Here is a 16,215-nt window from a genome sequence, read left to right as displayed (position 1 = left end):
ATTGCATAATCATAGATCTGGGTTCAAACTTCAACAACCATGGGTTCTGAAAATACTACGAGAACAGTGGGATCGATGTTCGGCATGTCTCTATTGCTCATCCGTGGGCCAATGGCCAGGTTGAGCGTGACAATGGGATGGTACTAGAAGCTCTCAAGAAAAGGCTGCACGATATCAGAAACATGAAAGGAGGCAAGTGGCTCAAAGAACTACCCAATGTCCTTTGGGGGCTCCGTACCCAGCCATGCAAGCCTACAGGGTAATCGCCCTACTTCCTGGTCTACAGATCCAAAGCTGTCCTACCTGTCGATGTCATGTGGAAATCTCCAACAGTCGAGCAGTATGAGGAAGGCGCAGCAGAGGAAACAAGGCATCTAGACATTGACAGCCTCAAAGAAGCTCGCTACGTAGTACTCATCCAGTCCACAAGGTACCTCGAAGGCCTTCACCGCTACCATGATTGAAACGTCAAAGAACAATCGTTCAACATAGGCGACATGTTCCTTCGCTGTATCCAGGACACCAAAGGGCTGCCCAAGCTCAACTCACCATGGGAGGGGCCTCTTACCATCTCCAAGGTCACTGGACCTGGATCATATTGATTACAACACCCCTCTAGTGAAGACGTCGACAACTCGTCGAACATCAAGCAACTCTGTTGATTTTATTGCTAATTTAGATTTGCATATTCATGTAAATCGACCATCAACCCTAGTTGTAGATTTACAATTCAATAAAGCAGTCATATTTTTGTCATAATTTGACTACTTATTATTGCCTTATCGCAGCTTGTAATAACAATTCTACACAACTACAATGAGCAAGGACCCCTTCCAAACAAGTTCAATCAATACAACACAATAAACACACACAGGACCTAGGGTATTACGCGACATAAGCAACCTGAATCTGTCTAAACCGTGTGTTCGAGTTCACCTTCGAGTTCCTGATCTCGGCGAGCCCCACATATAAAACACTACCTCGGGCACCCCCCTCGGTAGGTTGCCGAGTCCAAACACTGACAAGCAGTGGATCATCGATCAACTGGATGTCCTCCGGAGTGATCCTGCTAGCTTTGCCAATATCAACATCCACGCTTGTATGAGGAACCATGGCAAGACCAGTAGACGTCCCAGGTTCAGAAGATGAATTGATGACCATGGTCTTGTGGGTTATCGCCACCCCGACTTCTATCTCTAGATCGGGGGCTACATCTGCAGCCATGGTGCTAGAGGTAGTTGCTGTTTCACCCCCAATCGGCTGCACGGAGGCTGCAGAAGTAGCCCGTCATGTCCACGGTAGCCACCGTCTGCTCGGGTACTTGTTGCTTGGGGCCTAGCACCACAAACATTAGTCAATGAAGATATTACTTTCTACATCAACGCTGCTACAAAAGACACAACACCTGGACTACTTGTCATCGTGGGTTGATTTTCCGGCTGTGGACTTGCTTGGGCCGGGCACCTCCTGGACTGAGAGGCTACCACCATTGGTCATGGGCCTAGAGCTAGGTCCTCCAAGGTCCAGATGAGAGGATTTCCTACACAAGATAAAATGTTAGCAACAAAAAGTTACAATAAGTACTCGAAAGGAGATAAAAGATTACTTTGACAATCTCCTCAACTTCAACATGGGTTCAGCAAACAATCGCAATGGCTTGACATATGGAGATGGCGCTTTCAGCGGGGCCTGCACATCCACAAGAGGATCTTGGCTAGCCTTGAGCTTCCCCTCTGCTGCTTGAGTTGTCTCTATGACATTGAGGTTTATCAGCTGTGGATCATCCTGAACTACGTTCGGAGGCTATGGATCATCCTCAATTTCAATCAGCTCCTCGGTGATTGGCGTCTTGCTTTGAGCAGCCATAGCAGTTGCCTTCTTTGCTTCAGTCGCCTCTCCGAGTACCTGCAAACCACCAATGTCATCATGAGTAGACACGGTGGTGATACTAGAAACACCTTTTGGGAGTACACGATACTTAGGATCTTGTCCCTCCTCATAAGTAATTATCGTGGGAGGCACATCTTTCGCGGGTACAAACTTATTCACGACCCGTTTCACAATAACGGATCACTTCTTCTTCGGTGGTGGACAAATCGTAGCTTCAAGCTCATCAGCAACCGAGAGTTCCCTTGCTCCGGAGGAAGACCCAGCCTTAGCAGATGGCTAAGCCTTGACTTCATCTGCGGCGTCAAAACTAGTGTCGCTGGAGGACTCGACTACCTCCTCCTCCTGGTCATCGCCTACCATGACTTCTCACGTAAACACGCGAGGAGCAACTTCACAGGATCCTTTGGATTTAGGAGGAGGAGGAGCAGACAAATACAAATCAACATCTTCCTGCAAAGAAGACAAGTTAGCAAACCCAACAACGTCAAATAAGTACTCAGGGGCTACGACCATGGGTACTTACAGGCTTTGACGGGTTGCCGGCACTGAATTCCCACACAATAGTGGGGATCTTGCTCATATTTTTGAACATCCATTTGAGCCTCGCCATGATTTCATCAGTGCTAATCTCTTCCAGAGTGAATCCGGAGGGATCGTCCAGGCCGGTGTATTGATAGCCATAGTGGCACCTCTGCTGCAGGGGCTGGATGCGTTGCTTCATAAAGCTGAACGCCACTCTGATTCTAGTAAGGCCCTCTTGTTTCAACTGCACTATTCTACTCATCAGCTTGGGTAGTTGGAGGTAATCTCCATGTTTTGGTTCATCAAGCCAGTGGTTGTTGCATAAGGGGCGATGCCCTATCAGTTTGGGTAGTTTCGGATCATGGTTGCAAATGTAGCACAACTTCTCCTTCCACCCGGTATTGGACTCTATCAACTCGTAATCCAGATACTGGCCGCTCGTTGTCTCTCGCATCTGGATCCCGGCGCCTCCAACCAAGACAGTATGATCTTTCGAGGGTTGTGGCTTCACACGAAAAAACTTCCGAAATAATTGAAAGTGTGGTCTGATTCCCAGAAAAGCTTCACAAAAATGTACAAAGATCGCAATGTGGAAGATTCCATTGGGGTTTAGATGAACCAACTCCAACTTATAGAAATCCAGCAAGCCTCGGAATAAATCAGAAGTTGGCCATACGAGACCCCACTCAATAAAGTGAGCAAATATTACCATCTCATCGGGATAGGTCTCCAAAGGGCAAGTGTTGCCATATGCAGATCACCAGTTGATGAAGTCCTGATCTTGGAGTAAATTGGCAGCTACGAGCGCCTTGATATCCTCCTCCTTCGGAGTTGACCACTTCCAGGCATACATGGGATTTAGCGGCGTGGTCTGATTGGTTTTCCCATACTTGGGCGTCGACAATTGAGGCTTTCTTCTTATCAGATGTTTTCTTCTTCTTGCCTTCATCTGATTTGGATGCAGCAACTTTCCTACCCATCCTTGATGTCACGAGCTTTTTTTGTCGCATATGCTCAGGGGCTGCTTGGTGGGGGGATGGCGGCACTAGTGTTCGGAGATCAAACAACAGCGATAACTCTAGGGCTAAAGTGTAGAAGTTGGAAAGGCAAATGGCAAGGGTAACATGGAAGGAATAACTTCATCTGGTATTTATCACAGTGCCACGGTAACAAACAGCGCAAATGAAGGGATTTCGATTTCAAGGATCCCCAGAATTTCGGATACCTGATTGGCAGTTATCTTTATTTCAAGGGGAGATAAGATCTCTTCTCAGAGATGGTCACGTTGACCAAAGGTTGACCCTTATACCCACCAAACTAGTCAGCTAAAGGCTTGGGGGTTGTGTGCCATGTGTCCATTGACAAAATATTTTTTCTCCGGATTTTAAGGGGAAAGTGATGCAAATTACAGATTGACCCTCAGTCTGATTCTTCGATTCAACCTAAGGCTTGGGGTCTACTCCATATGGAGTGTGACTTTCGTCGCACTTCCATATAAAATTCAACATTGAAGGATATGAGGCTGAGGTAAATGAGGCTTGAGCACATTCTAGCCGCATGGCAGTTTTTGGGTACATTTGAAGATTCAACCAGATGAAGTACTCGAAGAGCACCAAAAATTAGTCAGTGAAGTCTACAAGAGTACCCGGAACTGTTGCATTTGACTAAAAAGTACTCGGGAGCTTGTCGTACATACATCTGTAGGCCCACCAGATGGTTGGATACTCCTAAATATGGGGCTGGATACCGAGATGCATCTGACATGGAGACCATGGTGCAGGACGGCATAGTCTACATGGAAAGATAGAAACTAGTCAAGGATAAGGAAAGTACTCGTTGTAATAAGAGTAGAACTTCTCTAGTCGCATTCGACTAGTATTCTTATAACCAACCGACCTGTAACCCTGCCCCCGGCAATATAAGGTGAGGCAGGGACCACTTCCAAAGAAATTCAATTCAACCAACACATAGGACGTAGAGTATTATGCAATCTAGCGGCCTGAACCTGTCTAAATTGTGTGTCTGCGTTTACCTTCGAGTTCCTAATCTCGACGAGCCCCAATAACCGAAACACTACCTCGGGCACCCCCCTTGGTAGGTTGCTAGGTCTAAACACCAACATCACTGGCTAGGCAGCGGAGGAAGGCGGTTGGGCCAGGTAGGGGCAAATCTAGCGGTGGGGCGGGCGGGGCTCAAGCCCCCACCACCGCTCGAACAATGGAGCCCTTCTTAGCCCCTTCTTAATTTTTTTTAGGAAGAATGAAGAAGAAGGTAAGGGAGGGAAGGAAGGAGAAGAAGAGAGAGCCCCTCCTAATCTCATGGGCTGGATCCGCCACTGGGGCCAGGGTGGGGCGGGGGCATCATAGTGAGAGCCCGGCAGAGCCAGGTTAGTTTGGCGGCATGTGGCGGCGACAGATCCAGCAGCAAGGAGCTGTGGAAGACGAGGAAGATAGGCGGGGCGGGGGCGAGGATAGGCTGGTGAGGTCCGTTGGCCATGGGAGCAGTAACGAGCAGGGCTGCAAATAGATGAAAGAAAAATGACCGGAGGTTGAAGAAGTAGATAGAGCTGTCCGATCTTGATCGTACGGATCAAGAAAACGTGTGCTGGTTTTTTTAGAACACTCGGTTGTAGAATAGACAACCCCAATAATTATGACTAAATTGCCTGTTAAGATGGTTAGATCTTCTCTATACTATATACCACTAAATAGTAGTATTATGTATCGTAAAAGAGCTTAACTCTGAAACGGAACAGTCCATCAAGCTATCATCACCACACTGCCATTTGCAGTGTCAGGTTACACTCTCACCACCCTAGCTAGATAAATGACACACAATGTTCTTCGGTTCATCGAGAGAGACTAGCAACACCTAAATAAATGCCGAAAGGTTCACAAATAAATCAGGAATTAGTTCACCATCGAGCGCGTCTACCTAGCAACTCGTGTGCGCAGCTAGAGAAAGAATAAGCCAGGCGTAGTTTGTTGGTTCACCCCTGCTGCTGCAGGAGCATGGCGTACATGATGTGGTTCCAGGCGTCGGGGAGCCCCGCGATGCACCAGTGCGTGCAGTCCATGCCGTCCCTCCCGGGCCCGGCGTACACGGACGGGTGCGCGTCGATCCTGAGCTGCGAGAGCTCGGTGATGTCCAGCAGCGCCACCGGCGACCTCATGCCGCCGATCACGCCCCGCACCACGGCCTGCTCCGGGGTCTCGCTCGTGCCCCCGCCGGCGGCAGCCGTGGCCTCCTGCAGCGGCCGCATCTGCTTCAGGCAGCTGCCGCCTCCCGTTGCCGCCGGCACCGTCGCCGCCGCGCCCGCTTCACCCTCCTGCTTCTTCGACCTTCATTGTTATTCCCATTCGTACATGCGCAAGAGCACACAGAGAGTAACTGTCATTGCAACGTTTCGATCGAAAGGGAGCAGAACAGAGCATCTACGAGCTAGGGTGAAAGGGGTAAACTCACAGGTAGTGGCTGGGGGAGATGCCCTGGTAGATGACCTTGGTCTTGGACGCGTCAATGTTGGCGTCGACCCAGCGCGCCCATGTGGAGAGGCCCTTGGAGAACGCCGTGAGCCGGTCCATGTCCTTGAACGTGTTATTCCCGTCCTGCACGAAGTCCCACCTGCACGCCACCGGAGCAAGGCATTGGCTTCTTATTATTACAACAACAATCGTCTAAAGAAGGAAGAAGAAGCAAATTTTCGATCAGCAGCCATGGTTAGCGACAGTTACACTTGGCTGGCGCCTCTGTAGGTCCACCAGTGCCATGTGTTGAAGACGAGCAGGTGCGCGCCGAGCCAGGCGGAGGCGTTGCGCATGGAGTCGAGCTTGAGCACCCGGCCGACGCCGTCCTCCCGCACCACGTCCACCAGGAACGTGGTGTGGTACAGCACCAGCAGCAGGTCGTAGTCCTCGAAGCGCAAGGTGGAGACGGGCTCGCCGGCGGTCAGGGTGGCGCGGACGGGCGCCGGCGCGGAGGCGTGGAGCATGCAGGCGAGCGACACCCACTGGTTCATGCTCAGCGAGTCCCCCACGAACATCACCGTCTTCCCGCGCCACCTCCTCAGGAAATCCGCGCCGTCAAACCTACGAGAGACATGGCTAGAGTGAGCTGCGTTGTCCGGCATTGGTTTTGATTTGGTTTTACATTGATCAGCAGCGACAGCGAGCACTTGTATACCTGGGCAGCCGGCAGTTGGCGGGGTTCCACCGGAACTTGAGGTAGGCGTCGTCGGGGCGGCCGTTGCGGCGGCAGTCGAAGACGTCCGGCACGAACGGGCAGGTCGACGCGTCGTACAGTGGGTACGACTTGTCCGCCACCCACCTCCCCTGGAACAGGTCGCAGCCGGAGGAGCTCACTCCAGGCAGAGCAGCCGCGGCAAGGGCGATGGTCATTAGCACCGGGAGACAGCGTCGTCGTTCCGGCGCCATGGATGACGATCGCCGATCGGTATCTCGAGACGACGGCGCTGGGCTGAGCCATATATAGGGGGCAGTAGCATGGATCGATCGCTTGGCTCCGAAGCATGGCTCAGGTTGCTGGTGTTTTCCGAGGCTGCTGCTGCGCGCGCACACGCATTCTCTTCGATCGATCGTTGCGTAGGACAGATCTGCTTGGAGTGTAACTCAAGTTACTGAGCTAGCAGTTTAGGAATTGTTGAATCTTTGTAGGTGCAATTTGGACCTCCGGTCAAGTGAGGGAGAAGGGAGTGGACCGGGGTTGACGACGGCCCCGCTAATCCGGACGAGTCACATGAACGGCTGCGTGTGGAGCTAACGTCCAGCGTGGAATTTCTCCGTGAGAAAACTGTCGAGCGTGGATCTCAAAGTGCTTGGTGGAGTGGATTAGAAGCGTACAATCGAGGACAACTAATGTATTTTAATCTACTCCAGACGTACTCCTACCTCTTATCAACCAGAGCACACGATTTTTCAAGGAGGTATATGCGATGAAATGTGTTGAAAACTATAAAATCTGTTGGTAAGTGTTGTATGTTTAATTTTGCTGTAAGCAATGTTTGGATATTATCTACCATACTTTGCACAATGATATAGGATATGTGTTGTCATTGCCTGTAGAAACAACAATGATACTGTGATTTATTCATGCAGTGAAGTGTCACCATGATCATCTTCTGTGCACAATGTGTCACATATAAACTAAATAATAATTTCAGCTGAGTTCCATAGATCTATGCCACTTGTCTAAACAAAGAGAAAAGAGAAAAATCTAAGGACTCCTTTAGAAGCATAGGGTTGATTAGGCTAGAAAAGCAATGCCTCCCCACGAATTTTTCTTGATTTTCAAATCCCTTCCACCAGATGGTTTTTCTGACCCCTCTCCCTCGCCACTATTTGGAAGTTCTGTCCAGGTCGCTCCTTGGTATAAAAAATCCTACCATTGCAGCTGCTGAATAACACACGTGTTACCCGTCACTGGTGAAATTTAGCAGCATAGCAATGCATTTTCCAACAAACCCGATCGCTCGCTGCTGCTACAACCAACACGCCAAACAGTACAAAATCCCTTTGCGTAGCAAGGTACGTGCAAAACTGGTACATAGCAATCAAGTATAAAAAATCCCTTTGCGGCCAGCGCGATCTGACACGTAACAAGGTACATAGCAAGGTACGTAACATAGGTTATCGACACGTAACATAAGTTTTTTTATAAACGAAGCCAATGACCTTCCCCCAACTATTCTCTTTGTGCCTCTTGGTTCTCTTCAACATTGGATTTAGAAAGCTACAACACTTGAGTTAGAAAGCTGCAGCACAAAAAAATTTAAAATCAATGACACCAGCAGGGGGATAAAATTTTATGTTTTATATATGCAAATAGAGGATTCAACCGACACTTGAGCAAAGGTACAAAACTGAGAAAGGGAACATACCCGAGCAATCTTTTTCTTCAACCAAATTAGCCGGACACTTGGGTTTTTGGTACCCACCAATATTTTTCTGTTCGTTTCACTTTGGAAAACTTCATTTGCATCAGCCTTTTGTTCATCTGATAGCCCTTCCATGGCATCCACAATATCAATACATTTATCGATTGAGTAGTCTTCTTCACGTCTCTTTTTCTCTTCTAACTTTTCTAGAAGTTTTTTCAATTTGATCCTTTCTAAAGTCAAATCCCCAAGTTTTGCTGCCATCTAACTTTGTTTGCATTTCTTTCCACCTGTAACATCTTGGTCCACTGAATTACGACTGGCTGGAGCAGATTGAACTTCTATGCTTTCTACACCACCAAGACCAAAACTGAGTGGATTTCTATCTATAGAAGCCATGCTATGATTGCTTTGCTCTGAGATACTTCTTTGTGGAGTGGGTTCAGCTCGCAGCTCACTTCTTTGTGGAGTGGGTTCAGCTCTTTGTGGAGTGGGTTCAGTTCTTTGTGGAGTGGGTTCAATTGATGTAAAATTTAAATCCCCTGTGGCCACACTTCCTATTAAACAAAAGATCAGGGTAACAATACTAACATCTTAGCATCTACAATAGCGAGAGTTGAAACTAGGAACATGATCTTATAGGATAGCAACTTCACCAGGTTAGCATCACTAGGTTATAATTAAATTCAGAAAACAGTTGTGCATTACCTAATAAGCAACATGATCTTATAGGATATTATTTGTTCTGAACACTTAACTTGGAAAACAACAAAATTAGTTTTGACTCAATATTATTTGTCACAGTCTTGACCTTGGCAACTACAACATTAGAATTGTAAGGCCTTAACTCAATTCTAACAGTCTAACAAACTTGACCAAATCAGCCTAAGCTAACTGACAGACTGAAAGCATATGATTAGATGAAAGCATTACCTTCATATGATTAGACTGATAGCTTAATCACTACTTTATTAGAGGACATTTAGAAAAAAAATCAGTTCTAATTTCACGACAATGAAAGCATTACCTTCATACAATAATTCCAAGCTATTATATAAAGGAAATGACTTCTTGCGGAACTTGGCAACTTTGTGGTTATCCTATTGAATACAAAAAAAATATATGATTAGATGGTTTGTATAAAGGTTAACTATTATATAAAGGGTTGTTATATAAAGTTGATTCTCCATTTTAGAGATCTAACCTTAATCAACTTTTCCCAACCTTTTGGTTCTGCAATGATCATACCCAAAGTGTCGTTCCAGCCAACACCACTTTTCCTCGCTTCTTTTATTATCTTAAAGTTTCCTTTTAGCTCTCTCTCTCCTTTTCTTGCTCTTGGTGCTTCGTGAAATGTGCCATTGGAAACATATCATTGAATTTGTTTATGATATTCCTCCAACCTTCTGATGTCCACCCATTCTGTCCCTTAAATATTGGGATGTTGACAAACTCTTTCAGAATATCCAAAAGTCCCTTCTCATATGTGTAGCTCCATGTAGCCCTTTCTGTTGACATGGCTACAAGAAATAAACAAGATTAGATAAAATCTGCCATGAAAACAATACAGAAATAAGCAATGAAGCAAAAAAACAATACAGGCTGTCATAAAAATATTTATGCTTCACCTAATTATTACGGGCAGCCCACATCTGAAGGGCAATTTGGTCTCGTAAGGTGCTTCCTTCATTTGATTGCAGTTCATTTGGGTAGTTGTTATCCCCCTCTAGCAACTCAACATAATCAAATGGGTTGACAATATTTGGTTGGTGATCCAAGCACCCTTCATCCCCATTTAGCCCTCTAATGAGATTGTGAAATATTGTAGCTGCCGCTGGAATTTTAATTTGATTCTCTATTGGATGAAATATCCCAACTTTCAGGATTGGAAACCGCATTTTTAGCACGCCAAAGGCCCTTTCAATATGATTGCGTAGCTGTGATGGTTGAACAATTCTTTGTTATTTGCATACTGATTTCCATATCTCCTAAACTCACTAAGGTGATACCTAACTCCTTGGTATGGAGTAATGAATGAGGAAGTATTTGTGTATCCACCATCTACAAGGTAGAACTTCCCCACAGGCACATGAAAACCCTTCGCACGTGCAGACCGTAGGAACCCTGCATAAGATGCAGATCCTTCCCAACCACATCAGATGAAAGTAAAATTTAAATCAAAGTCACATACACACATCACGTTCTGTGACAAGGTTCCTTTCCTATTTTTATAGGGAGCAGCTCTTTCTTGTGCAATGGTGATAGGAACATGAGTGCCATCAATGGCCCCAATGCAGTTCTGGAAGAAACGCATAAAGCGAGGGTCTGATACAATCTTCACATGTGTATGGTTCACATTTGGGAGCTTCAAGAATCTATGAGTCAATGCTGGAATTATATCAAAGAACTCTGTTATTTTCCTATGAATTGTCTCACCACTATGTTGGAATTTCTTTTTTAACCTATCGGTGCTTGCATTATGAGAGAGCATGAACATAAACATTCCCAGCTGCTCCTCAACTCTAACACCACGAGTGTCACGTAACAAGCTCTCCATTCTAAGATCATTTGCTATAACTCTAAATATCTCAGGCTCCATCCTGAACTCTACTTTGCACCAATTCTTGTGGCCTTCCAAGATTTGTCTGACCTTTTCAGCACCAAGCAGAGTTGAGGTGTGCTCCGACCTTTTCTCCTCATATAGACACTGCTGAAGCGTGGGGACCATAACTAGGAATAGCTTGTCATCCTATTCTTCCTGCTCTAGCATGAATCTCCTAACTTCATTCTCCCAAGGTTCCATATATATATGTATGTATATGGTAAGGCAAGTAAACTATGTCACATGAGATGAAAGTGAAATTTAAATCAAAGTCACATGCAACCTAGAAGTGTTTCTTTGCCAATATCTATCAGATTTCTAGTTCTTGTTATTATCAATAGAGTGATCACACTACAAACGAGCCATTAAAATTATCTAAAGAAAGTTAAATGGCAGAGAAAACTAAATGCCAAAAGTAGATCAGACGTGAATATTGAGCTAAAACCTGAAAGTAGAGAAATAGGACTTTAAAATTATATTCTACAGGTCAGCCATGAAGACATATCCAAATGTGTCACAGAACAGGTTATGATAGATTTTCTGATACATTGTATAATTGTTTCACCAAACAACTAAACATCAGCTTCCACAGAACACTAGAATATAATCCTAAAGAGGTTCTTTTTTAGGAAAGAGAAAAGAGTATTCAAATTTATAGTTATAGGAGCAAAGCTTAAAATACATGTTTAGTTACTCAGAAATCCATGATGAAATCGCAGAGGAAAATAACAAACATAACCAGTGACCTATCATTAATGGTTGATTGAATTTGCAGTTGTACCTCAAGTCGTGATGGTGGTGTCACCACAGTAGTAACGTGACTCTAGGTATGGCTTGTTCTTATGGTAGAACTTAGCAGATCATGTTCATAAAAAAATCCTTATTTAGCTACTACATTTTAAAATCTGGTAGAAACAATACAGTCCATGACTTGAGTCCATGTAGAAATAATATAATCATGAATGGAACTATGAAAAATGACAGGCTTATAGAGTTTGACATGCATTTCAAATGATCGCAGGTTCAGAATAACCACCCTAAAAAATGGAACAGTAAAGTTTCCAAAAATTATCTGGGGAGCAAGCCTTATTATGATAGCAAACAGAAAGCTTATGAACATATCATCCTGACCCAGGCAAGTCAGCACTGACAGGGGCACTCTACACAACTACTAGCTAGCGAGGATCCTTCAGAACATGCCACACGAACTGTACTGTACTGTTATAAACCTGCCCCTTATGATTTATTTCTATGACAACCACTAATGCTCAAGTTTTACAATCTTGTTGTACATTTGTGAATCATACTAGCCAACACAAGACTGACCTCAAGAGAGCATATAAAATAGAAATTCAAGGGACAACACTGAACTCGCAATTCAAGTGACCACACTGAACTGAACCCATGAGGCGCCATGGATCACACGATTACGACAGAATAGTTCAATCAATTAGTAAAGAGATATTTCACACAAGTACAAACTGCACTACTAGCATACTAGATACACGGAGAGGCTTACCTAGGCCAAGAATGTCAAGTGAAGAGACGAACAAGAGTTGGATCTTGGGTTTGGTAGCTTTGAAGTTACCAAGATCTCAAAGAATTCGAATCAGCAAGAGGAGTACAAGCCCTAGTAAATAGGAGAAGAGGAGAACTCACGGGCTGAGGAGGAAGATGTATGGCGCCACCTTGGTGGATGCAGAGGTGGTGGTCGAGGCGGAGGCGTCGTCACAAATCGGAGGTGGAGAGACGGCGCCTGGACAGGGAGACGGAGCAGCCGTGGTGGCAACGCCGCCTGGTGGCCAGGGAAGGCGAAGGGGCGGCGCTTGGACGCGGAGGGGCGGCGCTTGGATGCGGAGGGATGGCGGCACCTGGACGGAGGCAGCGCAATGGGAAGGCGACGCGAGCGCTCAGGAAATGCCGCCCGAACCCTGAGGTGGAGAGGAGCGGGCCTGTGGAAAAGGAAGGGTTTGGGTCGAGCTCCCCCGGCGGATGGGCTTCCAAAAGGCACGGTTGACTGGCCCATGGCCGGATTGTCGCGTGGGCCTCCAACCTGAGGAAAAGGCCGGGATCCCGCTCGGGTTTGGGGTTTCCAAAGGGGCCCTAAGTGTTTCTTGATAGATGAACAGATTGTAATATGTTTATATAACCTTTTTATAGAATATAAGAATGGATATGTGATATGGCCAATGCTAGCATGTGAGTCCTAGGTGCTCATAAATCCACCCTTGTTCATGCTGCAGCCAATTGCACTACTAAAACTAGAGGATCATGACTGATAGTTTGAAACTTTTTTTTAGCCTTCTTTGGCTGAATATCAGTAACAACGGTCATCATACATGTAGTTCAAAACAATAGCCCTAGGTGATAGTGTGGCATCTGGTCCAAATGAGTTGTTCCATGAAGAAAAAAAGACATAATTCACATATGTTGTGATTAATTTCCTTGCCTAGAGCCTCGATAAGCTTACACAATGCAGCCTCCTAGTCTTTAGGTTATTTTTTGGAGAAAGAGGGAGGGTCACCTTTTATTGATATTATCAATTAGTTTGGAAAAAACCGTTACATGAAAAATTGATAGAAAACATGTGAATTGCAAAAGCTATATAGCTAATCATGCATTTAAAGAATAAACTTTGTCTTTGCTGTAATTTTAAAATGAGCACATGCACATATGGGTTAAGGCCAAAGCACTCACCAATATTTTTTCCAAAGACATTTATACACTGGTGGATTTCTCTATGTTTCTTTAGAACCATTAGTAGATGAAAAATGACCATTTTCCCCAAATTTATGTCCATATATCATTACTATTTAAGACTACTAGACTTTGTAACTGGCCCCTGCAAACTTTGAAATAGCTGAAATGACTGAGTAGAGAGAGGAAGATGAACTTACCCTAATCCTAGTGTTTGATTTCCTACTGAGTCACATATACTAGGACTAGCTCGTCTTATTATGCCACTTGATTCCATGTTGTACTCATTGTTCCTACCAGGACACTCCTACGTGCGATGGACTTTATTTCATCATTATCTCCATTTAATATTTCTTGATAAATCAAGTACAAGGTAAATCAGAATTTGGTGATGTTAATTTTTAACCGAAGTGGCTACAAATTATGAGCTATAGAGTTCTATCTAGATAGGATTCTACAACATAAGTTGCTTAGATTTGAGACAAATTAGGAGCCAACAAAATTGTAAATGATAGGATTAACATGAAAGTTTATAATGAGTTCCAATTCTCATAACAATAATAGATACCTACCTAGTGCCCCATCTGGGTCCTTACAACGATTGGTATCATTTATCATTTTGTTTTGATTTGTTTTTAAATGAAAATTAATGATAGTTTATTATTTATTTGTAGGTGTATGTATACAGTGCTATATCTTGTCATCGAAGAGCTTGAAGAGCGAGGACTGATGACTAAATGCCATTGATTCAAATTATTTTTTCCTTTTGCCTATGTTCTTATATATATAGTTGAGTGAACACATCAATAGTAGGCACTCTATAGTATAAGCTTTCCATATAGTCCAAGATCATCGAATTTAGAGTCCGGAGTAAAAATTTATGACCTTTTCTCTTAGGCTCCGTTTGGATGTAGATATTGGAGGTCCTGGAATTGAATTGGGTTCAATACCAAATTAGCAACGATATTGAAATTAGCCTTGATTCATATTCTGTTGTTTGGATGACCATTCATTGCCTTTTGGAATCCTAGGGAGTAGTCTAATTCAATACATGTTTGGATGTACAAAGAATGGAATTGAAATTTGGTCATCTACTGTGCTGGACAACTCCGTCTTCACCGGCCAACAAGCTTGTCACGCTGCTCGTCCTTCAACAACGATGTCGGACACCGGTGCCTGCCCGTGGTCCCACATCCTCCCTCATGTCACAGTGTGGCTCTCCTCGCTCCAAACTCCTGTTGTCTATGAGGAAGAAGGGGATGGGACTCCGGCCAAGAGGAAGAAGAGGATGCAGCGCCGGCCATGATGAAGAGGAGGAGAGATGTTGGCCACGAGGAAGAGGAGGGGCGCCGTTCGCGAGGAAGAGGAGGAGGCCACGATGGTGAGGAAGAGGAGGAGTAGGCGTCGGCCGCGAGGAAGAGCAGGAGGGCCGACGTCCGTGAAGAAGAGGAGGAGGAGGTCGTGCCGGAAAGGAAGAGGAGGAGAAGGGTGCTACGGAGAGGAAGTGGAGGAGGAGGCCACAACCATGAGGAAGGAGAGGAAGGGGCTGCGGGCTACGGATCTGTGAGGGCGGCGGAGTTCCATACCGTGTAATCCAACCAGACCTTAAATAACTCTTCATCAAAATGGAGTCTTTCCCCTTCACATTGGGACTAATCGGCTCTAGCCGATTAGTCCCAATGTGAAGGGGAAAGACTCCATTTTGATGAAGAGTTATTTAAGGTCTGGTTGGATTACACGGTATTGGCTCCCTATTACCAATTTCCAATTCCACATGCAAGCAAACAGAGGTATTCGCCATATCCAATTCCAATTCTCAATTCCAAGCTTCAATACAGATATCCAAACGGGACCTTAGGTGACTTGTGCTATCCACTAGACCTGTGGAAATTCCAGAGAATTCCATAGAGAATTTGTAAGTTGTGAAGATTCCAGAGAATTTTGTGGAGTTTTCATAGATTTTCGAGAGAAGGGAAATCTCCATAGAAGGGAAATCTCCATAATTTTGGGACATTTTTGAACCTAACAGCTAGTTTTAGGGTTCCAGAGTTTCCAGAGGTTTTTCTGGAGATTCCAAAACTTAACAATCCAACGGCTAGTTTTTGGGGAATGGGTATTTATACCCCTCACCCACTCCCATTTGTGGCTACTAAGTTCCTCCACTAAAAACACATCTCCATAGCAGTGTTGAGCCCTCCTATCTCTAGGTTTGCAAGAGATTAGAGATGAGAAGAGATTTGGTTTGAGGGACTGAAAGATTGAGTGAAAGAAGCGAAGTGGGGGAAGGGTTGAGAGTGATCCGGCTTCATCGGAAGCACCCAACGAAGATGTAGGAATTCTCAGTGAAGGAATCCGAACTTTGGTAAACAAATTCTTGTGTATTTTGCGCTTGATTTGTTGATTTCACTAATTTCTAGGATTCATCTTAATCTATCTCTTGAGAAGGTTTGAGCTACAAGTAGGTAGTGAAATAGTTTGGAAACAATTCAACGGTGTATGGTAATTTTGTTGATCTACTTTTGGTTGCGTTGGGCATAGGCATATTGTGAAATTTCTATTTTCTCTATATACTCCGTAGATTTCTATGGAATCTCCACAAGTTGTGGAGAAT

At 44.9% G+C, this 16,215-nt stretch overlaps 1 protein-coding gene and 2 pseudogenes across 1 annotated transcript; all 3 read right to left on the bottom strand.

The window, feature by feature from the left end:
* Nucleotides 1-5,188: 5,188 nt before the first annotated feature.
* On the bottom strand, nt 5,189-6,829 carry LOC101773522 (protein trichome birefringence-like 37). Its single transcript, XM_022826236.1, has 4 exons — nt 6,595-6,829; nt 6,147-6,500; nt 5,878-6,036; nt 5,189-5,753 (listed from the first exon to the last, which is right to left on the bottom strand). Exons 1-4 carry the CDS (start codon nt 6,807-6,809, stop codon nt 5,402-5,404), a joined length of 1,080 nt encoding a protein of 359 aa, XP_022681971.1. The 5' UTR covers nt 6,810-6,829; the 3' UTR covers nt 5,189-5,401.
* A 1,323-nt stretch (nt 6,830-8,152) lies between these two features.
* LOC105914225 lies at nt 8,153-9,823 on the bottom strand (annotated as a pseudogene).
* A 637-nt stretch (nt 9,824-10,460) lies between these two features.
* On the bottom strand, nt 10,461-11,108 carry LOC106804277 (annotated as a pseudogene).
* Between the last annotated feature and the right edge of the window lie 5,107 nt (nt 11,109-16,215).

This window comes from Setaria italica, chromosome IV, assembly GCF_000263155.2.
Source record: "Setaria italica strain Yugu1 chromosome IV, Setaria_italica_v2.0, whole genome shotgun sequence".
Classification (NCBI taxonomy): domain Eukaryota; kingdom Viridiplantae; phylum Streptophyta; class Magnoliopsida; order Poales; family Poaceae; genus Setaria; species Setaria italica.
The sequence above is the reverse complement of the archived record's forward strand: the minus strand, read 5'-3'. Positions and strand labels throughout refer to the sequence as shown.